We start from the raw sequence: 19600 nt of genomic DNA on the forward strand, positions 1-19600 counted from the left end.
GAAGTTCCTCAGGCTGTGTCCTTGCTGGTGTGTCAGGACTACCCAGAGAGCTGTGTGGGCTGGAATAAAACCCCTTTGATACACAGCTTAATAGAATTTTAGTTTAAGAGCTGCTGTTCTAATGAGTAATTTCGAGAGTCACTGATTTGAGAAATAGTTTACAAGTCTGGGGATGAAAGCTTTCTAATTTGACCTTTAGAGCAGAAATTTCACTGGGATTTCTACTTTGCTGAGGAGAAAAGAAAGGGAAAAGAAGTTTTGGAGGTAAATATCTTGGCATTCTCCCCCCACTCCTAACCCTGTTGGAAAAGATTTTTCCTTGGACTTTATTACTGTGGCCATTAATAAGGCATTGAGTTTACAGAGATTTATCTCTGTCTGGGTTCTGTATTGAGACTATTTGGATTTTCCCAAGTTCTGTTAAATCTAGGCTGATTTCTGCACCTAAAAGGCTGCAATTCCACCTCCCTGGGGTTTGCTCCCTGTTCCCAGGGCTCTTTCCTTCCTTCACCCCACTGCTCTTACAGGGAAACAAATTCCTGAGAAATTTCCTGAGAAATTCCTGCAAGGCACCCATTTTTCTTTTCCAAAAATCAAACCACTCTTTTTCTATCATATTATGAAAAAAAATCCTCCTTGTCCTCATGTTCCACTTCGTAAAAACTGCCTGTTTGCCTTCTTTCGACAGGAAATATTTCAAACATTTATTTTGAAGCAGCTCCTCTGCTCGAGACAAAATGCTGAGGACTCTGAAAATTTTATTACTTTAATCTAGAAAATCTGGGCAGACATTTCCCCTTGGGTTGACTGGAATGGGGTTATTTCACTCTCAGAAGTTTTTTATCTTTTCCTAGTGAAAAAAAAAAGCAAAGAAAAGCAGAAAAAGCTCAGTTTGCACTTTCTTGCAGCAGAGATGATCTTCAGTGGGCAGAGAGCAGAGCTTGCAGGGGCACAGGGGGTGTTGTGGCCCTGCAAAGGGGCTCCTCTTCTGCCCCTTCCCACTCTGGGCAGTGGCAGGAATGCAAATTCAGACCCAAAATAATGCAAAATACAAACACTGAGCCACAGAATCCATTAAAGCCCATCCAGTGCCATGGCAGGGACACCTCCCACTGCCCCACGTGCTCCAGCCCCAATTCCAGCCTGGCCTTGGGCACTGCCAGGGACCCAGGGCAGCCCCAGATTTCCTGGATAACATGACTCAGACTCATTCAGCAGGATGTTTCAGAGGGAAATTTCCCTTTACTTGCTAAAACCCCACCCAAACCTCACCCCACAGAGATCCTGATCTGCTGCTGCTTCAGCCTCCCTGTGGAAATTCACATTTTGGTGCTCAGCAGCACCTCACAGTGCTGATATTGTTCCATTCTGTTCCTCTCTCAGCCCTAATGAATAATGCCATGCCAGTCATGCTTGCTGCAGACAGGCAAACCAAGGTGGCACAGCTGCCCACAAACACATTTAATGTTCCTCCATCCTCCACGTGCCAGTGCTGCCTCCTGGCTTTGCTTTCCAGAGGGAAACCAGGGGAAAAAAACAAAAATAAAAATAAATCAGCCACAGGGATAAAGCTGTTCTTCACTGCCCTTGCATCTCATCAACAGAAACAGAAATTCTCCTGCAGAAACAGAAATTCTCCTGCAGAATCCAGCTCTGGCCTTTGCCAGGTCTGTACGTGGGTCCTGGAAGTGCTATTTGCACACATTTATAGAAAATACTGATTTGCATTGATCCAGAACCCCTAGGGATCATCTAAGGAGCAGAATTATTTCTTCAGCTAGATCAAGAGCAGTATTTCATTCATTCATTTCATTATTTCATTCATTCACAGACCAGGAGGCTTAGAGGCAAATAGGAGGTGTCACAAGAAGTTTCCAATGACAGAGCAAATAACACAACCTCTGATTTCTCATCCTTTTCTCCAACCACACAAACCATGAAAACTGATCAGAATATGAAAACATAACCCAACAGCTCTGCAGATATTTACTCCTCTAAAATCAGTTTTACAAGTTTGGGGGATCATAAATAAAAAACAAACACCTACACTACAGTTTTGAAGAATAAAGATCCTAGGTATAAAAAAAATAAATATCTGCATTTGAAATATTTTTTCATATTAAAGGCAAAATTAATAAATATGAAGAGAGACGAGGAAAACCATCAAGCCTGTGTCCTGCTTTCCCCTGAATTCCTAAAGCAGAGGAGGACCTGGGTGTTGTGAGTGGCCCGTGATGCTCATCTGGCTCCAACACCTCCCCTGCCCTCTCTGGAGCTCTTTCCAGCCAAAAACCAAAATATCTTCCCAAAAACCTGCAGGATTAGGAGATTCCCAGCTTTAGGACAACAAGTGACAATTTCCAAGTGCCACTGCTTTAAGCAATAATGAATTCACTTTATTTATAACCCTGGGGGGGGAAACAAAGCAGGTAAAAATCCTCCATTTCTGCTCTGATTTAAGGGTCCTTCTATCCCAGATGAAAGTAAAGTAGGTTATAGATCCATCCTCTGCTGCAAACTCCCTGTTGGTCCCATTCATCAAAAATAAAAAATAATAAAAAAAAGGTAAAAGAAAGGGAAAAAAGAGGAGCTTACGTGAGGCTTAGCCTAGATTTCCACCCAGCAGGGACTGTGGGGAAGGAGCAGAGGCTGGGAGCTCATCTCTAGCACTGATCCTGCCCTGTGCCAGGATTTCAGCACAGAGAAACCCTGGTGTGTGGGGACATATGGGAAAATACAAATAAATGTGCTCCTTCCTCAGTTAAGGTCACAGCAGCCCCAGTCCTGGGGGCTGGGGGGTTTCCTTCAAAATAAAGGGTTTTCCTTCAAAAAAAAAGGGTTTTTTTTTTAAGGAAAAAACCTTTCTATAAAATGAATTCTTTTAATAAAGCGTGTGTGGGGCACAGGCAGGTGAGGGGCTGGTTCTGGGTGGGGCAGCAGGGCTGTGGTTGGTATAAATGGCATTTTTCCTTGAAAAGACACTGCAGGAGGAATCAAGGGTCTGACATTTGGTAGGAAATCACAAAATTGAAGAACTGGGGATGCCCCAGCCAGGCTGCACTCACAGCCCCAAGTGTCAAACCTCTGACTCTCCTCCAGTGCCTTTCCAAGGAAAAATGCCATTTATATCAACCACATCCCAGCGGGGCTGGGGAAACACCTGGGGTCTCTGCAGAGGGGCAGGGCTGGACATTCCAGCCCCAAAATGAAGATTATTCACACAGTTTCAGGTCACAACAAAACCCTTCAAATGCACGGAGGCTTCGGTGAGAGAAGGAGTGAGATGGGGAGTGCAGGGGAAATTGGGTCATGGTAAGGAAATCAATTTCTGAAGATGTAAGAAAAACTAAGGAAATGTAATGATTCAAAGCAGATTTGTGGGCCCTTGGTGTCTGCAAGCTGCAGTGGCTGGCTGGGAGTTCTATCTCCGAATTGTGTGGGAGGCAAGGCACTGATGAAAATGCCAGGAAAAAGGGAAGGAAAGGGGAAAGAAAAAAGAAAAAGGGAAAGAAAACAGGAAAAAAAAGGAAAAAAGGGAAAGAAAAGGGAAAAACGAAAAAGGGAAAGAAAAGGGAAAAAAGAAAAAGGGAAAGAAAGGGGATATTTTATAAAAAATTCCCTTTGGCAGGATTATTTCTCCTGGGAAACCTCAGCTTCTCCATCTTTTGCTGCTTTGGGATGTGATTTGGAGAACTGATTTAATTTAATGACCAATCCCAGTCCAGCTGTGTCAGACTCTGGTCAGTCACAGGTTTTTATTATTCATTCCTTGCTAGTGCTCTGATGTCTCCTTTCTCTTTCTTTAATATAGTAATATAATATAATATAATATAATATAAATCAGCCTTCTGAGAACTTGGAGTCAGATTCTCATCTCTCACCTCATCCTGGGGACCCTCCCAACACCAGAAGAATCATCTCTTATCAACCCCAAGATTTCAGTGATTCCTGTGGGAATTTTTCCATTTCTTGCTGAACACACGGATCAGTCCCTGGCACTGTGGGTTTGGTTGTTTGGAATTCAGTAGATCCCTCCAAAAAAATGTTTTCATTATTAATTGTTCTTGAAAGAGACTTCCTTGACAATTTAGTCTCCAAAAGATAAAATGAACGCTCTGGAGGGCAATGAGGGTTCACCAGTAAAGACTTTGAGCAGCCATTACAATGTGTTCCTTAGCAACTAACAGTGAAAATTATGGGATTTACTCGTGTAAAAGATATAACAGCAAACATTCTGGCAATGGGAATATTGAAAAAAGCCCTTTTCAGGAAGATTTTGGGAGTAATTTTCTCTTACTACCACCACAGTGAAATTATTTTGGGATGGTAGGTCAAAGCCCCCAAAGTGTTCTCATTGCAACCACGTTATTACAGGATTTTCTGCCACTCTTTGCCCTCTGCAATGCTGGGTCCTGGCTGCTAATTCATGTTTAACAATTATTTTTGAAGGAAAAAACCTTTCTATGAAATGAATTCTTTTAATAAAGCATGTGTGGGGAAGAGATTTAGAAACAACAGCGTGACTCCCTTCACTTCAGAGGAGATTCTGGTAACAAGGAAGAAAGAAAGGAGTTCCTGGGATGGAATCAGAATATCCAGAGCAGGAAGGGACCCCCAGGGATCACCCTCATGAACAATCCAATGGAAAAGGCACCAGAGGCAGGGTGGAGGCTGCTCCCCTGCCCAGAGGGGGAAAGCAGCCCAAACCCTGTTATTCAGGCACTGAGGACACAGTGAAACAGCTCAGCTCAGTTCCACCCAGAAAATCAGGCATTCCACCTGTCTGGGGACACCTGCAGGATGAGGAGGAGGAGGAAGAGAACAAGGAGACCTTTCCCCTTCCTTTTAACCTCCTGGGGCAGCACAGTGATGCTGCAGCATCCTCGGAGCACAGCTCCCTTCAGACTCATTATCCTCCACTCCCCTTGGTGTGAAATTGGTCCCTCAGCCCCGGGACATCTCAACATCACGTTCTCCAACTGCAGAGAACACCCACAGCATGAGCAGGATCTGCTAAGTTACAGATTCCAGAGAAACTCCTTCCTGGGAAATGGCCATGGGCTGGAAAGGGATTTCAGAGAGGCCTCTGGGCACAGAGCAGGGCAAGGACATCAGCCATCCTCCCCTCATGGGATTTCACAAATAAAACCCCCTGAAAATAGATCCCATTTCTCAAACAGCTCCTGCTCCACAGACATCACTTGCAGGCAGTTTTTGTAACAACAGGGGGCAAAGCAATGATATGGCTGAGAACCAGCTCTGATTCAAAGCTGATTTTCCTCTTTGGATACCCATTTCCAAACCAACAGCACGTGACAGCCACCAGTGAGCTGGGAAAGGCAGCAGCTCCTGCACAGCTCCCAGAGGGTTCATTTCCAAAGCAGCATCCTGCAGCTGCCAGCAGCTCTGTGAATTTCCAGGTCAAACTGCAAGCCCTGCTGAGGTGTTTAGGGCCAAATTGAGTCAGGTTATCACAGCAGGGAGGGAATGTTTCATCTGTGAGCACTGGGGATGGCTCCATGGGAGAAGAGAGGGGTCATCTCATGGGGGAGGCTTGGTTCTGTGCTTGGAGATGGAGCAGACACAGCCTGGAGACCCCTGGGGTGGGGGGCACTGGAGATGGGCAAAACTGTCTGGTTCCAAAGCTTGGGCAGTAAAACACAAACTGCAGCCTCGGCAAGCTAGAATAAATTCAAACTTATCTCTAATTAGAGATGCTGCCCTACAGGAGTTCATAAATCAGCAGGAATTGTCCTGTCTGGCTCATCCCACTGTGATCAGAGACAACCTGGACATCCCTTAGGAAGAATCAAAGCAGAAGGGAAGCCCTGAGCTGTCCCACTCCCTCTGAACCCTCCCAGCAGGGCTGCCCAGCTGGGACAGGCTGCAGGATCAGCAGAGGCCACCACACGGAATTAAATCTGAACACACAGATCTGCAAATGCACAGCCCTGAGAAGGGTCTGCGAGGAACAGGAGCTCCTCCAGGTGATTCTGAGAACTTCCCATGGTGATCTGATGACTGTGGAGATGTGGGTATAAATCAGACATTAAGGCTGGAACCACCCCCAATATCAAGCCCAGCCTTTGAGCAGACACCAGGGCCACTAAACCCCACCCCAAAGTGCTCCATCTGCCACTGTCTGAGCAATTCCAGGGATGGGGGCTCCAGCACTGCCCTGGGCAGCCTTTCCAGTGCTCAGCCACACTTTGGTAAGGAAACTTTTCCTGATATCCTCCCCTGGCACAACTTGGGGCCATTTCCTCTTGTCCTGTCCCTCGTTCCCTCAGAGAGGAGACCAACCCTCACCTTGCCACCACCTCCTTCCAGGGAATTTTTTCTTCCTCTGTCTTTTCCCTTTTCTCTTCCCCAAATTTTCCTTTTTTTTTTTTTTTTTGCACACTTGTTTTCTCTGAAATTGAACATATTTTCACCGAGTGAGGAATCTGCTGTGCCACAGTGACAGAATATGGATTAATGACAACCCAAGCCCTGTGCTTATAGCAACACAGAAAATTAAAAAGCTTTAAACTCTTGAGTACGGGCTCCAATAAGAGATCTCTAATTTAGAGAGCGACAGAACAACTTCCAGCCCCTGGGAGTTGTTCCATCCCATGCATTATTCCATGGGCAGCTTGAGCACATCCAGAGGCTGGAGAGGGTTTGGGAACACAAACCCTGTGAGGAGGAATGGTTGAGGGAGCTGGGGGTGCTCAGCCTGGAGAAAAGGAGACTCAGGGCTGCTCCCATCACTCTGCAGCTCCTGAAAGGGGCCTGTGCTCACCTGGGGCTGGGCTCTGTCTGCAGCAGCACTGACACAGCCAGAGCACACAGCCTCAAGGGAAATACAGGTTGGGTATCAGGAAAAAGTTTTTTCTAGAAAGGTGATAAAGGTCTGGAATGTTCTGCCTGGGGAGGGGGTGCAGTCCCCATCCCTGGGTGTGTTTAACAAAGCCTGGATGTGGCACTGGGGGCCAGGGTTCGGTTGAGGGGTTGGGGCTGGGCTGGACTCAATGGTTTTGAAGGTCTCTTCCAGCCTGGTCATTCTGTGATTCTGTGAATTCAGTGATTCTGTGATTTAATAACTGACAAGGACACACTGGAGCTCACCCTCCCTGCCCTGCCAAAGGGACGGGAGCTGAGCAGGCTGAACAAGCTGCAAATTCACCACTCTGGGAGGGCTGTGGGCCAGCTCTGGTGCCACCAGAAATCAATGGGAGCTTCATCTCCATCCCCAATGGAAGCACAAAACCAACTTTAATCACAGGTCAGGAGGGGTGGGCTCAGCCCCAAATTCTGCCTCAGAGCTGCCCCCCAGCCACAACCCCTGCTTGATTCCAGGGTTATTCCCAACAGAAACCACAGCACAGTGAATGAAATCATCAGGCTAAGCCCCAGCCCCTAAAACAAAAAGCACATCATTTAATCTAGTTCAGCTGTGTTTCCGTAGATCTTTGTGGAAAAGCCATTATTAGATCCATACTCAAGAGTTTAAAGCTTTTTTATTTTCTGAAAGCCTGTGTTGCTATAAGCACAGGGCTCGGGGTATCATTAATCCATATTCTGTTACTGTGGCACAGCAGATTCCTCACTCAGTGAAAATATGTTCAATTTCAGAGACAACTACCGTGGAGAAAAAAAAGAAATAAAAGTGAGAAGAGAAAGGGAAAAAGAGAGAGGAAGAAAAAAATCAAAAAGGACAAACCTGAAATGAAATGCCATATCAAAAAGCAAGTATTCAGGGGAAATATTAGCACTTTTATCATAATGAGTTTGTAACCTAAATACATATTTAAAGGATGAAATTGCTGACCCTGTCTGCCCTCCACAGGAGGCTGAATGGCTCAATCACAGCTTAATCTTCCCTGAAAAGGCTACAGAAGAATATCACAGCCCTTGAACATTACTGATGCCCCAAGAGTCACAATTTAACTCTTAAAAGGAGGGGGGAAAAACCCTCAAATCTCACCCATCATTCTCAAAATAAAACCCAACAGACATTTCCTCAGAAATAAAAATGAGATAAAACAAAACCCACACCACAGAAGATGAGGATGGAAAATAAGGGGCTGCCCAGATGAAGGGTGAAGCTTCACATGCCCATTTTTTTGTTTATCAGAGGCAGAGCTTTTGCAGTAAAATTAAATCACTCTGTAATTCAGCTAATTCTGGTTGCCATCCCCCTTTGGTTAGAGAAGACATTGTAAGTGTTTCTTGGCCTATCAACTGCTGTAAATGCCTTAAAGCAAATCATCTAAATTGCCCCTCATGGGTCTCACTACAATGCATCTTTCACAATTCTATTTCTCCAAAATATCCAGTCTTATTTGCAAGGCCACCCTTTGAAACTTGTTTCTAGTTCCATCTCTCTCCACAATGCCCATCCTATTCCATGGCATTTCTAAGCCAGCATTTCTTATCTCAGAGTTTGCACAGGGATGCACACTGTGTGAATGCTCTCACACTTGAGAACTTTCTACAAACCCATTCCCCGCAGAGAACACGCCATAACCCACCAGTAAAAATTGGAAAAACACACCCAGCTCCCAGGTTTTCCACACACCATGGAAACAGTGGCTTCCTTCTGACTTACAGGCAAACTGCAGCTTGGCCTCTCTGCTGACAATGGTCCCAAAGGGGTTTGTTGCCACGCACTGGTAGGTGCCAGCATCCTGGCTCTTGCTGGGGTTGTTGATCAGCAGGGCTCCTCCCAGCAGGCTGTAGTGGAAATCCATGCCCACGTCAATGCTGCTCCCATTTAACTTCCACCTGCAGCACACAATGCCAAGGTTAAACCCTGCTGGTGCTCCTGGCTGCTTGGAAACACAGCCTGGAGTAAGTAAAGGAAGATTTAGAATGGCTCTGACTACTTATTAAAAACAATAATAATAAAAAAAGACAGCAGAAAAATGCAAATTTCCTGAGTGGTATTGAAATATTCCAGTGTTTAACTGCAACAGCAATATCCTTGACATATATTTCAGTCTCTGAAATGAGTAATGCTCCTGTAGCTGCTGGTGCTGCTGCTTTTTGGAACTGATCACTTTGCAAGGGGGAGTCCCTGAGACAGGATCTCCAACCCATTCTGATCCACTGAGGATATTTTCCCCCCCTTCCCCACTTGCTGGTTGTTTGTTTATAAATTTAAGAAAATTCCCTCCTGGCAGATGTTGCCACAAAGAGGGGCACTGAGGAATTTCAGCTCCTGAGTGCCCAGGGAAGCTCTGGAGCTGTGTTTGCACCATGGATCCGTGGGGTTTATGGCATTAAACAGCACAGAGGCAGAGCCCTGGTGGCTCTCACTGGTTCCAGAGTGGCATTTAACTGGTGAGCACAGTGAGAGGCACCAGAGGGGAGAGGAGATTGATTTACAATGATTTACAGCAGCAGCAGCACAGCACCTTCCTCCAAGGATCCCAAAGCAGCTGCTGAAGCTGAAAAGAATGAGGAGTATTGTCCATTTTTGTAGGAAAGGATGGTTAATCTGAGAGCCAGGACTATTCATGATCCTTTTGTAGCATTTTACAACTCCTGTCCAAGGTTTGCCATTGAGTTGCAATACCTGGAGATTTCCTGGTGTCCATTCCCTCTGTTCCTAATGCCCTCAGGATCACAGAACATCCTGAGCTGGAAGGGACCCACAAGGACCAGCAAAGTCCAAATCCTGGTCAGGACACCCCAAATCCCATCCTGGGAGGGTTTTCTAAACACTTCTGGGGCTCTGGCAGCCTCGGGGCCGTGCCCATTCCCTGGGCAGTGCCAGCACTATCTGGGGGAAGAACCTTTCCATAAATCCACCCTAAACCCCCCTGGCCCAGCTCCAGCCCTCCCTGGACCCTGTCCCTGGTCACAGAGCAGGATCAGAGCTGCCCATGGGATTGTTTTGGGATCAGCATGTGGTAACCTCCAGGGTCATCACTGATTGTCACAGACATCTTTTACGGAAAATCCTTTCCTTAGGATTCTTCCTCCTGAGAAGCTGAGAGGCCTCAGGAACAAAATGCAAACAATGGTTATCTGCTGCTGTGGAATGCAACAGGTGCATCTGGGATTGGTCTCATGTGGTTGTTTCTAATTAATGGCCAATCACAGTCAGCTGGCTCGGACAAAGAGCCAAGCCACAAACCTTTGTTATCATTCTTTTCTATTCTATTCTTAGCCAGCCTTCTGATGAAATCCTTTCTTTTATTCTTTTAGCATATTTTTAATGTAATATATATAATAAAATAATAAATCAGCCTTCTGAAACATGGAGTCAGATCCTCATCTCTTCCCTCATACTTGGACCCCTGTGGACACGGTCACAGCTGATCACAGAAAGGCTCCAAGAACAGTCAAACACTGAACAAACCCAATGGTTGGCCTGGGGTTTCCCTTCACTTCACAGCTCAGCTTCACTTTCTTCTCCTCTGAGTCCAAGGGGAAGATGAGGCTGTCGGGCTCCTGGAGGAACACTGGCCCGTGCAGGGTGTTGTCATCTGCAGGGACAGGAAAGGGGACAGGTCACACAGGGAATCTCCATCTTCCAGCTTGAAATACAAAACAGAGTCTCAGCAGCAAGAGGCCATGTGCCATTCACCTTGGGAAAGATCTGGTGTCACTTCATTTAGTTGATAACGGCAGATTTTATTTTATTTTCCCACTGAACCTCACACGGAGTAATGAAAATGCCCTACGCTGACCAGAGCACAGAATGGAACCTCACCCAAAGTTCAAACAACGGGAACAGGCACTGCTGTCACAGCAGAGCTGAACTCAAATCCCAGTGCCCCTGGCACTGCCCCACACCTCCCAGGAATGGGCCCCCCGCCCGACAAGGACATCCCACTCCTGTGTCCTTCAGAGCATTAAAAACTCACACTGGATACGGGTAGGAGAGGGAAAATGTTTTGGCAAAGCGAGCTGACACGACCTTCCAGGAGCTCAGGAGTCATTTCCCAGCACTCTGAGGTTGGTGATCACTGATGGGAGCCTCCCTCGAGCTGACTTTCCTCCTTCACTTTATAAATACACTCTGAGTTTTTGAGCTGTTAAGTCCTCCCTTTCTCCTTTCCTCTCTCCTCAAGCACTTCACCTTATCAATTTATCCTCTCTCAGAGCTGGGAGCTGCTCACAGCCCCATCCCTGAGGTGCAGCCCTTCCCTGCCCACTGCTCTGCAGAATTTCAGGGAATTCACTGACACTGCTCCAAACACCCACAGAAAGCTCTGACTCAGCTCCCCGCTCTCCATCCTGTTTGTATCACCTTCATCTCCACAGAACACAAAAGAAACCAACTTTTCCTGCCTGAAAAGATCAGCCATCCTGATTTCACCGACACTTTTCCTCTCATCAGTGTCAATGTCTGGCGGCTCCTCCAAGTTCAGAGCAAGTGAGGACACGCTGGAAGTGCTCACAGTCAGAAAGGGACTGGAAGGAACCTTGATTTAACATTTTTAAGTCCTTTTCCAATCTTTTGCTGCCTTGCACACTTTGTTCTTTCAGTGTGCAGGGACTTGCAGGGATGTGAGCACAGAATTCACTTCACTCAGGCTGCTGGAAGCCCACCCAGCTGTGGATACAGGAAATTTGTGGGTATGGGAGGGTCAGGGGAAAATGAATAAATAACATTTAGAGATGATGGGATGTACAAAAAATATAGAGGGAAAAAAAACCAGTGAACAGAAGATGATGGATCTTCCAGATGGAAGGAAGGTGAGAATGAATGGGAATAACCCTGATATTGGCTGACCCTGGGAAATCAGCTGGATTTACCAAGGACAGAACAACAGCCCTTCACTCAGGGAGAGCAAATTCATCTCCAGAGTATTTCACAGAGACTCTGCCAGGAGGATTAGAAAGGAATCACCTCTCCCCCTGTCCCCACCACAAGCACAGTCACAGGCCTTGTATTTATCTTTATTTTTAATTATATGCTAACGATACCTGACTGAAACTCATCTATTATTCAAAACACATTTCACATCATCTCCAGCTTTAAATTACACCTGTGTGCAACTCGTGCTGCTGGTGGGAAAAGATAATAACAGCCATAAAGCATAAGGGACTGGATTATGGCATCCAGACTTGTTCCTGAGACCCTGCACTCCCTGAGCAGCCTCATTCACCCTAAGAAAGAATATTATAGCCTGGCCCATAAGGATTGTAGCTCTGAGAACTGTATGAATGGCTTTGAAAGCAAGAGATTTAAAATATATTTGAATGTATCCAGTTTTCTCAGTGGAAAATACAAAAGTGCTCATGCCCTGTGTAAGAGATGCCTCAAATCCCAGGAGCACAGAGCCTGGTGGTGGCACGAGCATCCCAGATAATCCAGTTAGGAAGTGCTGACTCAGGGATGTGTGTGATTGCCTCTGTCACCTGCCTCACACCCCTCTCTGCGCTGTCACCTGCTGTTATTTCAATTAGAGAATGTCAATTTATATCACATCACGCCCAAGGTCTGACTTTGGTCCTCCTCCCATCCCAGGAAAACACAGCCTGCATTAAAAGTGAACGGTTCAGGTACTTGAGGTGGGAAACAGGAACAAACCTGAGGGTCCAAAGGTGTCCCCACACCTGCAGGACATCACCTGGCTGCAGGAGCAGAGGTGAACCTGCAGCACCCTGCTCTTCAAGGGTTAATGAACTGAACCACCCGTCCTGTCTGTGCCATTAGTTACTGAGCAATTAACAACTTAAAAAACACAGAACCTGCAGCACCCTGCTCTTCAAGGGTTAATGAACTGAACCACCCTGTCCTGTCTGTGCCATTAGTTACTGAGCAATTAACAACTTAAAAAACACAGACTCGAGACAGAGAACTAAAGATAGAAATAGTCACAAAAACCGCTGATTTTTCCACTGAATAACTCAATTTACCCATGCTCAGGTGGAAGTTCATGAAAGATCAAATTAAAACCCTCCCAGATATTCCACCTGCTGCTGACACCGTTCAACATTCAGCTTTTATATGGCAAAAAAATGCCCGCCCTTCCTGTTGGGCAGCAAGAGGAAAAACCCTGGTGTGATTTTCAAGCAGAGGGAGAAGCTCTGAGAGCAGCTGCAGCCTGCCAGGGGAGCAGAGGAGCAGCAAAAACCTCACAACACCGGCTAGATAAAATTATTTTGAGTGCCTTTCTTCTTCCTCTTATTGCTGCCTGTGTATAACCAAGATAAGCGAGTCCAAACTATTTAATCTTCAGCCTGTGGAGCTGCTTTGCTGCAGCCTTAATGTGTGATTGAAATCTCTGCAGCCCAGATCCCACCACTGGGTGATAAGGGCTGAGCCACAGAACCGGCCACAGGAGGAGGATTTGCCTCACAGAGCACTAAAGAGTCACTAATAAATAAAACAAGCTGCCATCTAGATTCTTGCAGACAGGAAACTACAAGTGCCTGCCCTAGAAAAAGCCCATTTTTGACTCAGTTGTGTTGCTCAGATGTTCATTGTCAGCACAGCCAAAGGCTTTTGCTCCACTGAAGTGTCTGCTTTTGCGGGAGCAAAGTTTTGCTGTTTGGATAGCTCTGAAATGCAAATTCTACACTTTTTTAATAAATTCAAAGTGGTGACTTTCTTTCTGCCGCAGCAATGTCCAGGGACTTGCACTCCACCACTGATAACACATTTTTGGCTTATCAGGGGTGAGCACTGCGAGCAGCTCCATCCACAGAAAGCACCGAGGCCAGCAGGAGGCTCTTTGCTGTGCTCAGAGGCTTTTTCCCTCACCCTTCTCATCAGATTGTGTCTAATAGACTCTTTTTTGGTCATTTCATCACGAAAGAACAAGAAGCAGGGCATATCTGTGTGCACACACCTGAAGGTGCCCAGGTATTTTGGTCCATTTCCCTTTACACCATTCAGCAGCTGCTGCCATGCCTCACACATTTCCCACCATCCCAGGACAATAAAATAAAATAAATAACTTTCCCAGCCAAACTAACTGGTGGGACACTCCCAGGGGCAGATTTTATTTTTCTGAGTTACATTTCTTATATGAGTTAACCCAGAATGAACACGAGCCGCCCTCAGCTTAAGACAACCTGCAAACAAGATTGGCTTCCAAAAAAGCATTTTTCCCCCTCCTTGTCAGATAAAACAAATGTACTCCTGCTCTGGGTCTGCCTCCTCTGACAGAAGTGTGTTTCTTTCAGTCAGAGGCAGGATCTAGGAAATTTCAGTGGCTTTGACAATAAAAGAAGCATTTTAACCACAGAAGGAGGTGTGTGTCCATATGGTGCTGGATGGAAAGTGAGAGATCATTTCAAAGAACATTCTGCTCAATATATATTTTTCCCCCTCGTGAATTACAAAACCTATTTAAAAAAAAAAAAAAGCCGGATTAATTGGAATAAATTCCAAATGAAGGGTGTACTTGCTGTGTCCCTGCAGTACCCCAAAGCTGAGAGCCAGCACGGGCAGTTGGATGCTGAATGCTGTCAGCTTCCCCTGCTTTTGAGGAATTGAAACGTGAGCAATGTCAGCTGAGGTTAATTCACACCAAACAGGTGGAACCATTGCTATTCTCTCTGAACATTAAGCCTGGTGACAGATCCTGGTACCTAAATAGAACTGCTTTAATTTCCATTGAAAGTTATGGCCAATTTGAGAGAAAGTTTAATTGAATATTCCACACCGTAGGGAAAGATAATAACTAAACTGAACAGAGAATTCTTGGAGTATATCCAGGGTAAATGAGAGAAATGCTTTCCTTGTTTGCTGCTGAGGGAATTGCTCCCTGCTCTGTGTGCTGGGCTGTTTGCACACACTGCTACAAGCTGGTATTTCTTTGAGACAAAGCTGCACCTTGGGAAGAGCAGCTCTCCAGAGAAGTGGGAGTGGAACGGATGGGACAGCTCAAGGGCACGGCTGATTGCCACAGCAGCCTGCTCTCCAAGGTGAGCACTGCACTCCATCCTCCTGAGCAGCAAAGGGCTCCACTGGATGGCTCTCTCCTTCCTTCTTACCCATCACTCCTGTTAACAGCAACTGCACTGGGCTTTGGGATTCAAACAGAGGATATTTCACACCACACAGAACTGCTGTGAGTAATTCTGGAGAGTGCTCAATGAACAAGGCACACTAAAGGTGCTTCCTGTTCAAGGAAAAAGAAAGGCTAAAACCCAGATATTTTAAAAGTGAATGAAGTGGTGTTTTCCACTTGCAGCTGTGCATCTTTGGGGACAGCTCCTTGACACAAGGCTGGGCTTCTTTTGTGGCACCTACAGCTGTCCAACAGACAAATGTGGATATTTCTATGTGGGTATCCTACACACAAATGTGGATATTTCTATGTGGATATCCTACATACAAATGTGGATATTCACATATGGATACCATAGACACAAATGTGGATATCCTACACACAAATATGGATATTCACATGTGGATATCATACACACAAACGTGGATATTCACATGTGGATATCATAGACACAAATGTGGATATTTCTATGTGGATACCACAGACACAAATGTGGGTATTTGTATATGGATACCATAGACACAAATGTGGATATTTCTATGTGGATACCATAGACACAAATGTGGATATCCCTACACACAAATGTGGATATTCACATGTGGATACTATAGAAACAAATATGGATACCATAGGCACAAATGTGGATACCTTTCATGCAAATGTGGATATTTGTGTGGGGATATCCTACACACATGTGGATATTCACATGTGAATATCATACACACAAATGTGGATACCATAGACACAAATGTGGATATCCTAGACACAAATACGGATATTCACATGTGGATATCATACACACAAATGTGGATATTCCTATGTGGATACCATAGACACAAATGTGGATATTTGTATGTGGATATGCTACACACAAATGTGGATATTCCCTGGGCCTCCTCTCCTGGCTCCAGACTGCTGGGAGAGGCCATTCCCACCACACCACAAGGTGACCTGCCCTCCAACAAAACCCTAATTTACCAGGATGAAATTTGAGTTCTCTTAGCATGTCAACAACCTGATTAAAATCACACACATCCCCTTCAGTGTCCCACAAAAGCACATTGCTCCAGTACTGCAGAAAATCACAAATTTCTTCACCCCACAGCCTCTTCCCTGAATCACCACAGCCAAGAGCAGGAAAATAAAGAGCAGAAAAATAAACAGAGGAACTCACAGTGCCCTGTTGAGGACAATATCAGAGATGTGAGTATAAAACAATAGCAAAAATCAGATTAATTCAGTGCTAATGGTGCTACCACCAGTGCTGGACATTGTTGCATAGAACTACTTGGGAATAGAAATGTTTCCAAGGCCTGTGCTAATTATCTATTGATTTATTAGTAAAATGTAAGGTGCTGATATAATTGCAGTCTGCCAAGAACACACATCATTATTGTAAAACTTTCAGCTGTCTTGAGTATGCCAGGGACTGTGAAGTGGATATATTAAAAAAGCAGAAGTAGTTGGTTACATGCACATATTTTAAAGCCACATATTTCCTTTCCACAACACCTCCCTGGACTTGGATGGATTTGAATCTCTGCTGTAATCAGGAAGGTGTGTAAAAGCCAGGTTAACAAATGCCATCCTCCCCACCCCAGCAGCAGACAGGCAGAGTTATACAGTGAAAAAAAAACCTCTTTCCTTTAAAATCCCCAAGCCTTAGAAAAGACAAGTCCCTGGGGCAATAACCTATGATCTCTGTCTCATCTATTGCTGCAAAAACAAAGACAACTCTGGCAATGTGTCCGGGCTCTGCCTTGATTGAGGAGCCAAACCCTGCAGAAAGCTTCAAGGTGAAAGGAGCTCTCTGTGCTTGGCTTCAAGGTGAAGCCTCTTTTCTCCCTCCTGCTTTAAGTACATCAGCCTCTGTCAGAGGAGAGCTGATCCCTGCCAGCTTTTCATCCAGCTGTTTACAGAGCAGCTCAGGCCACGGATTCACCTCTCAAATATTTGTGAATAAGCAGATGGAATTACCAGGGCCTCAGGTGGGTTCCCCAGACAGGGAATTCACCCAATATTCTGAATATTCACCCAATATTTTCTAGGTTCCCCAGATGGAGGAGGAATTGAGAATCCGAGCCCTTCCTTGCCAGGCACTGCACACCCCAGTGCTGACCCTGGACAGGAAAACCTCCCTCACTTCTCACTGCTGCCAAAGCAAGAAAATGTTTAACAATCCTGTAAACAGGATCCAAGGCTGTAATCTTCAGGTGCTTCTGTGCCATAAATGGATTCAAGGCATTTGAAGTCTGCTGTTGGGCACTGGGCTGGCAGCTCAGCTGCTCTCACTCCTGTAACTCTGTTGGAGTGGCTGGAATTGCTCCAATTCAGGGCACATTTGAGGAGTTGCCCTTCAATTTTTTTCATTGTTGTTTTTCAAAACGTTTCTGCAACCCTCAGCAGAGCAGCAACAAAAGCCAGTCCCAGTACCCAGTGGGAAATTAGAGAACAGAGGGTTCCTGCTGTGGCTCTGGAAGCTGGGACACACCAGCACTGGCCACCCCACCATGGGCACTCCCCAGCCCTAAAATCACCATTTGTCCCCATTTTTATGGTCATTTATCCCCATTTGTCCCCATTTTTCTGGTAATTTATCCCCATTTTTATGGTCATTTATCCCCATTTTTCTGCTGGGTCATCCCTGCAGAGTGACCAGACCCTCCATGCAAACACAGACACACAAACACACAAATCCAGCCTTAAAATTAACATCAAAATGCCAAACTGAGGCAGGTTTAAATCAAGTTCTCAGAGTTCAATGAGCAAAGCATCAAAGGAGCAGCCAGGAGCACAGGTTGAACAGTCTGCCCACAGATAACATGCATTCCTTTAATTTCTTTAAATGTTATGAACTTTCAAGCAACACAGCAGGGAAAAGGTATCAGTAATAGCTGTCAAAACCCTGACTTATGACTTCTGGCACTGCAATTCAGCACTGCCCAAGCCTGCTCAGAGGGATGGCATTTGTCAGCAGAGCCTTTCTTCCCCCTGGTGTCACACGAGCAGGTGAAGCTTTCACACCCCCCTGGCTCACCCCTCCATGGGGATGCCCCAGAGACAGAATTCACCTCCAGGGAATAGTTTGGTCCATTTCAAACTGCTCTGCCCAGCTCAGATTTGGGATGAGAAGCTCCTTTTTGTGGTGTTTCAATACGAGGAGAAAGCTGCTCCTGGAAACAGGGTCTTGAATGCAATACAAGGAAATGGCCGTAAGTTTAAGGCAGGCTTGGATGGGATATTTGGGAAAATATCTTCACTGAAAGGGTGGTCAGGCACTGGAACAGGCTCTGCAGGGAGGCACCATCCCTGGAGTGCTCAGGAGGGTGAATGTGACATTTGGGGACAGGGCTGGAGGTGGGTTTGGCAGTGTTGGACTCCATGCTATCAGAGGGCTTTTCCAGCCTCAACAATTCCCTGATTCTGTGACATCCACGAGCCTCAGTTTCCCAACAGAGCCTTTCCCAAGGGTAAAATTTAATTTTTCTTTACTTTTCTTTACCAAGGGTAAAATTAATTTTTTCTTTACTTTTCTTTACTTAATTTTTCTTTACTTATGAAGACTTTGGTTCCTCACCTAGAAAGCATTGAGATGCAACATTATACAAAATGCAAATTCAATATTTATGAGGAGACCAAGGCAAGAGCTAAACTGAGGGGCATCACATGTACTTCCTTCATCTGATCAAGGCCTATTATAATTGGGTTTTATACTTAAAACCCAATTTTATTTCATTGTTCACTAAGAAATTATGGTTTACTGTGTTGATAGGATCAACATGAAATGAAATGAAGTGAAATAAATCACTCACTATGCAAAGTCCATTTATGCCAAGCCAATATAATGCTGGAGCCTTATGGAAGTCACAGATCAGAACTATGGTACAAACTAAATGTTACTCCTGTATAAAAAGTCCAAAATATCAGAAAGATGCCAAAATAGGAGCTGATTTTAGGAGCTGCCCTGGCCCAGAAGGAAGTGCCCAGCCAGGTGAGGGTGGTTTTACTCAGATGTGGTTTTGTGGCTCCAGCACATTTGTTACCCTCAGACCTTAATTAAACACACACATCCTTCATTCTTTGCTCATAATCTGTCTCATACAGAAAAAAAAAACCAAAACCAAAAATAAACAAACAAAAAAAAAAAACCACAAACCCCCCCCCCCCCCCAAAATGAACAAACAAAAAAGCCAAACAAAAAACCCCAAAAAACTTTGTAATTGTTGGAAATGCAGACATCACTTGAGCCTGGTTCATTCTGCAGCAGTGTAAGGCACATCCTTCCTGATTTGTTGTGGGGTTTGGGCGAGATTGGAACTTAAACCCACCCAGTGCCACCCCTGCCATGGCAGGGACACCTCCCACTGTCCCAGGCTGCTCCAGCCCCAATGTCCAACCTGGCCTTGGGCACTGCCAGGGATGGGGAACCCTAAAAATCCTGATAAAATTCTGAGTTAAAACCAACTTTGCTGTCACCTCAGCAAGCTTCTGGTCTGTCTGTCCAATTATCATCCTGTAATTAGGGATTATTTTCTCTATATTAAGAAAACCACCAATTAACCACTACATCCTCCATCAAATCTACTTGAACACTTGTGAGCTGTTCTTGGTTTTTGCTACGTTTTGAACTCCTTTTT

The 19600-nt window shown here is 45.3% G+C and overlaps 2 protein-coding genes across 5 annotated transcripts in view; one reads left to right on the top strand and one right to left on the bottom strand.

Moving 5' to 3' along the window:
* CRBN (cereblon) overlaps positions 1-19600 on the top strand; it is a 270605-nt gene that overhangs the window by 151661 nt on the left and 99344 nt on the right. The gene's annotated exons all lie outside the window — the stretch shown is intronic.
* The window catches only part of LOC128939891 (contactin-4), a 268549-nt gene that overhangs the window by 91921 nt on the left and 157028 nt on the right, over positions 1-19600 (bottom strand). The window contains exons 4-5 of the mRNA XM_054281113.1: positions 10352-10478; positions 8594-8769 (exon numbers count right to left, since the gene is read on the bottom strand). Of these exons, the coding sequence (XP_054137088.1) occupies positions 8594-8769; positions 10352-10478 (303 nt within the window). The remainder of the gene's footprint in view (positions 1-8593; positions 8770-10351; positions 10479-19600) is intronic.

Source organism: Melozone crissalis, unplaced genomic scaffold (genome assembly GCF_028551555.1).
Source record: "Melozone crissalis strain CALT ecotype California unplaced genomic scaffold, PUWL_Pcris_2 ptg000029l_1, whole genome shotgun sequence".
Lineage (NCBI taxonomy): Eukaryota > Metazoa > Chordata > Aves > Passeriformes > Passerellidae > Melozone > Melozone crissalis.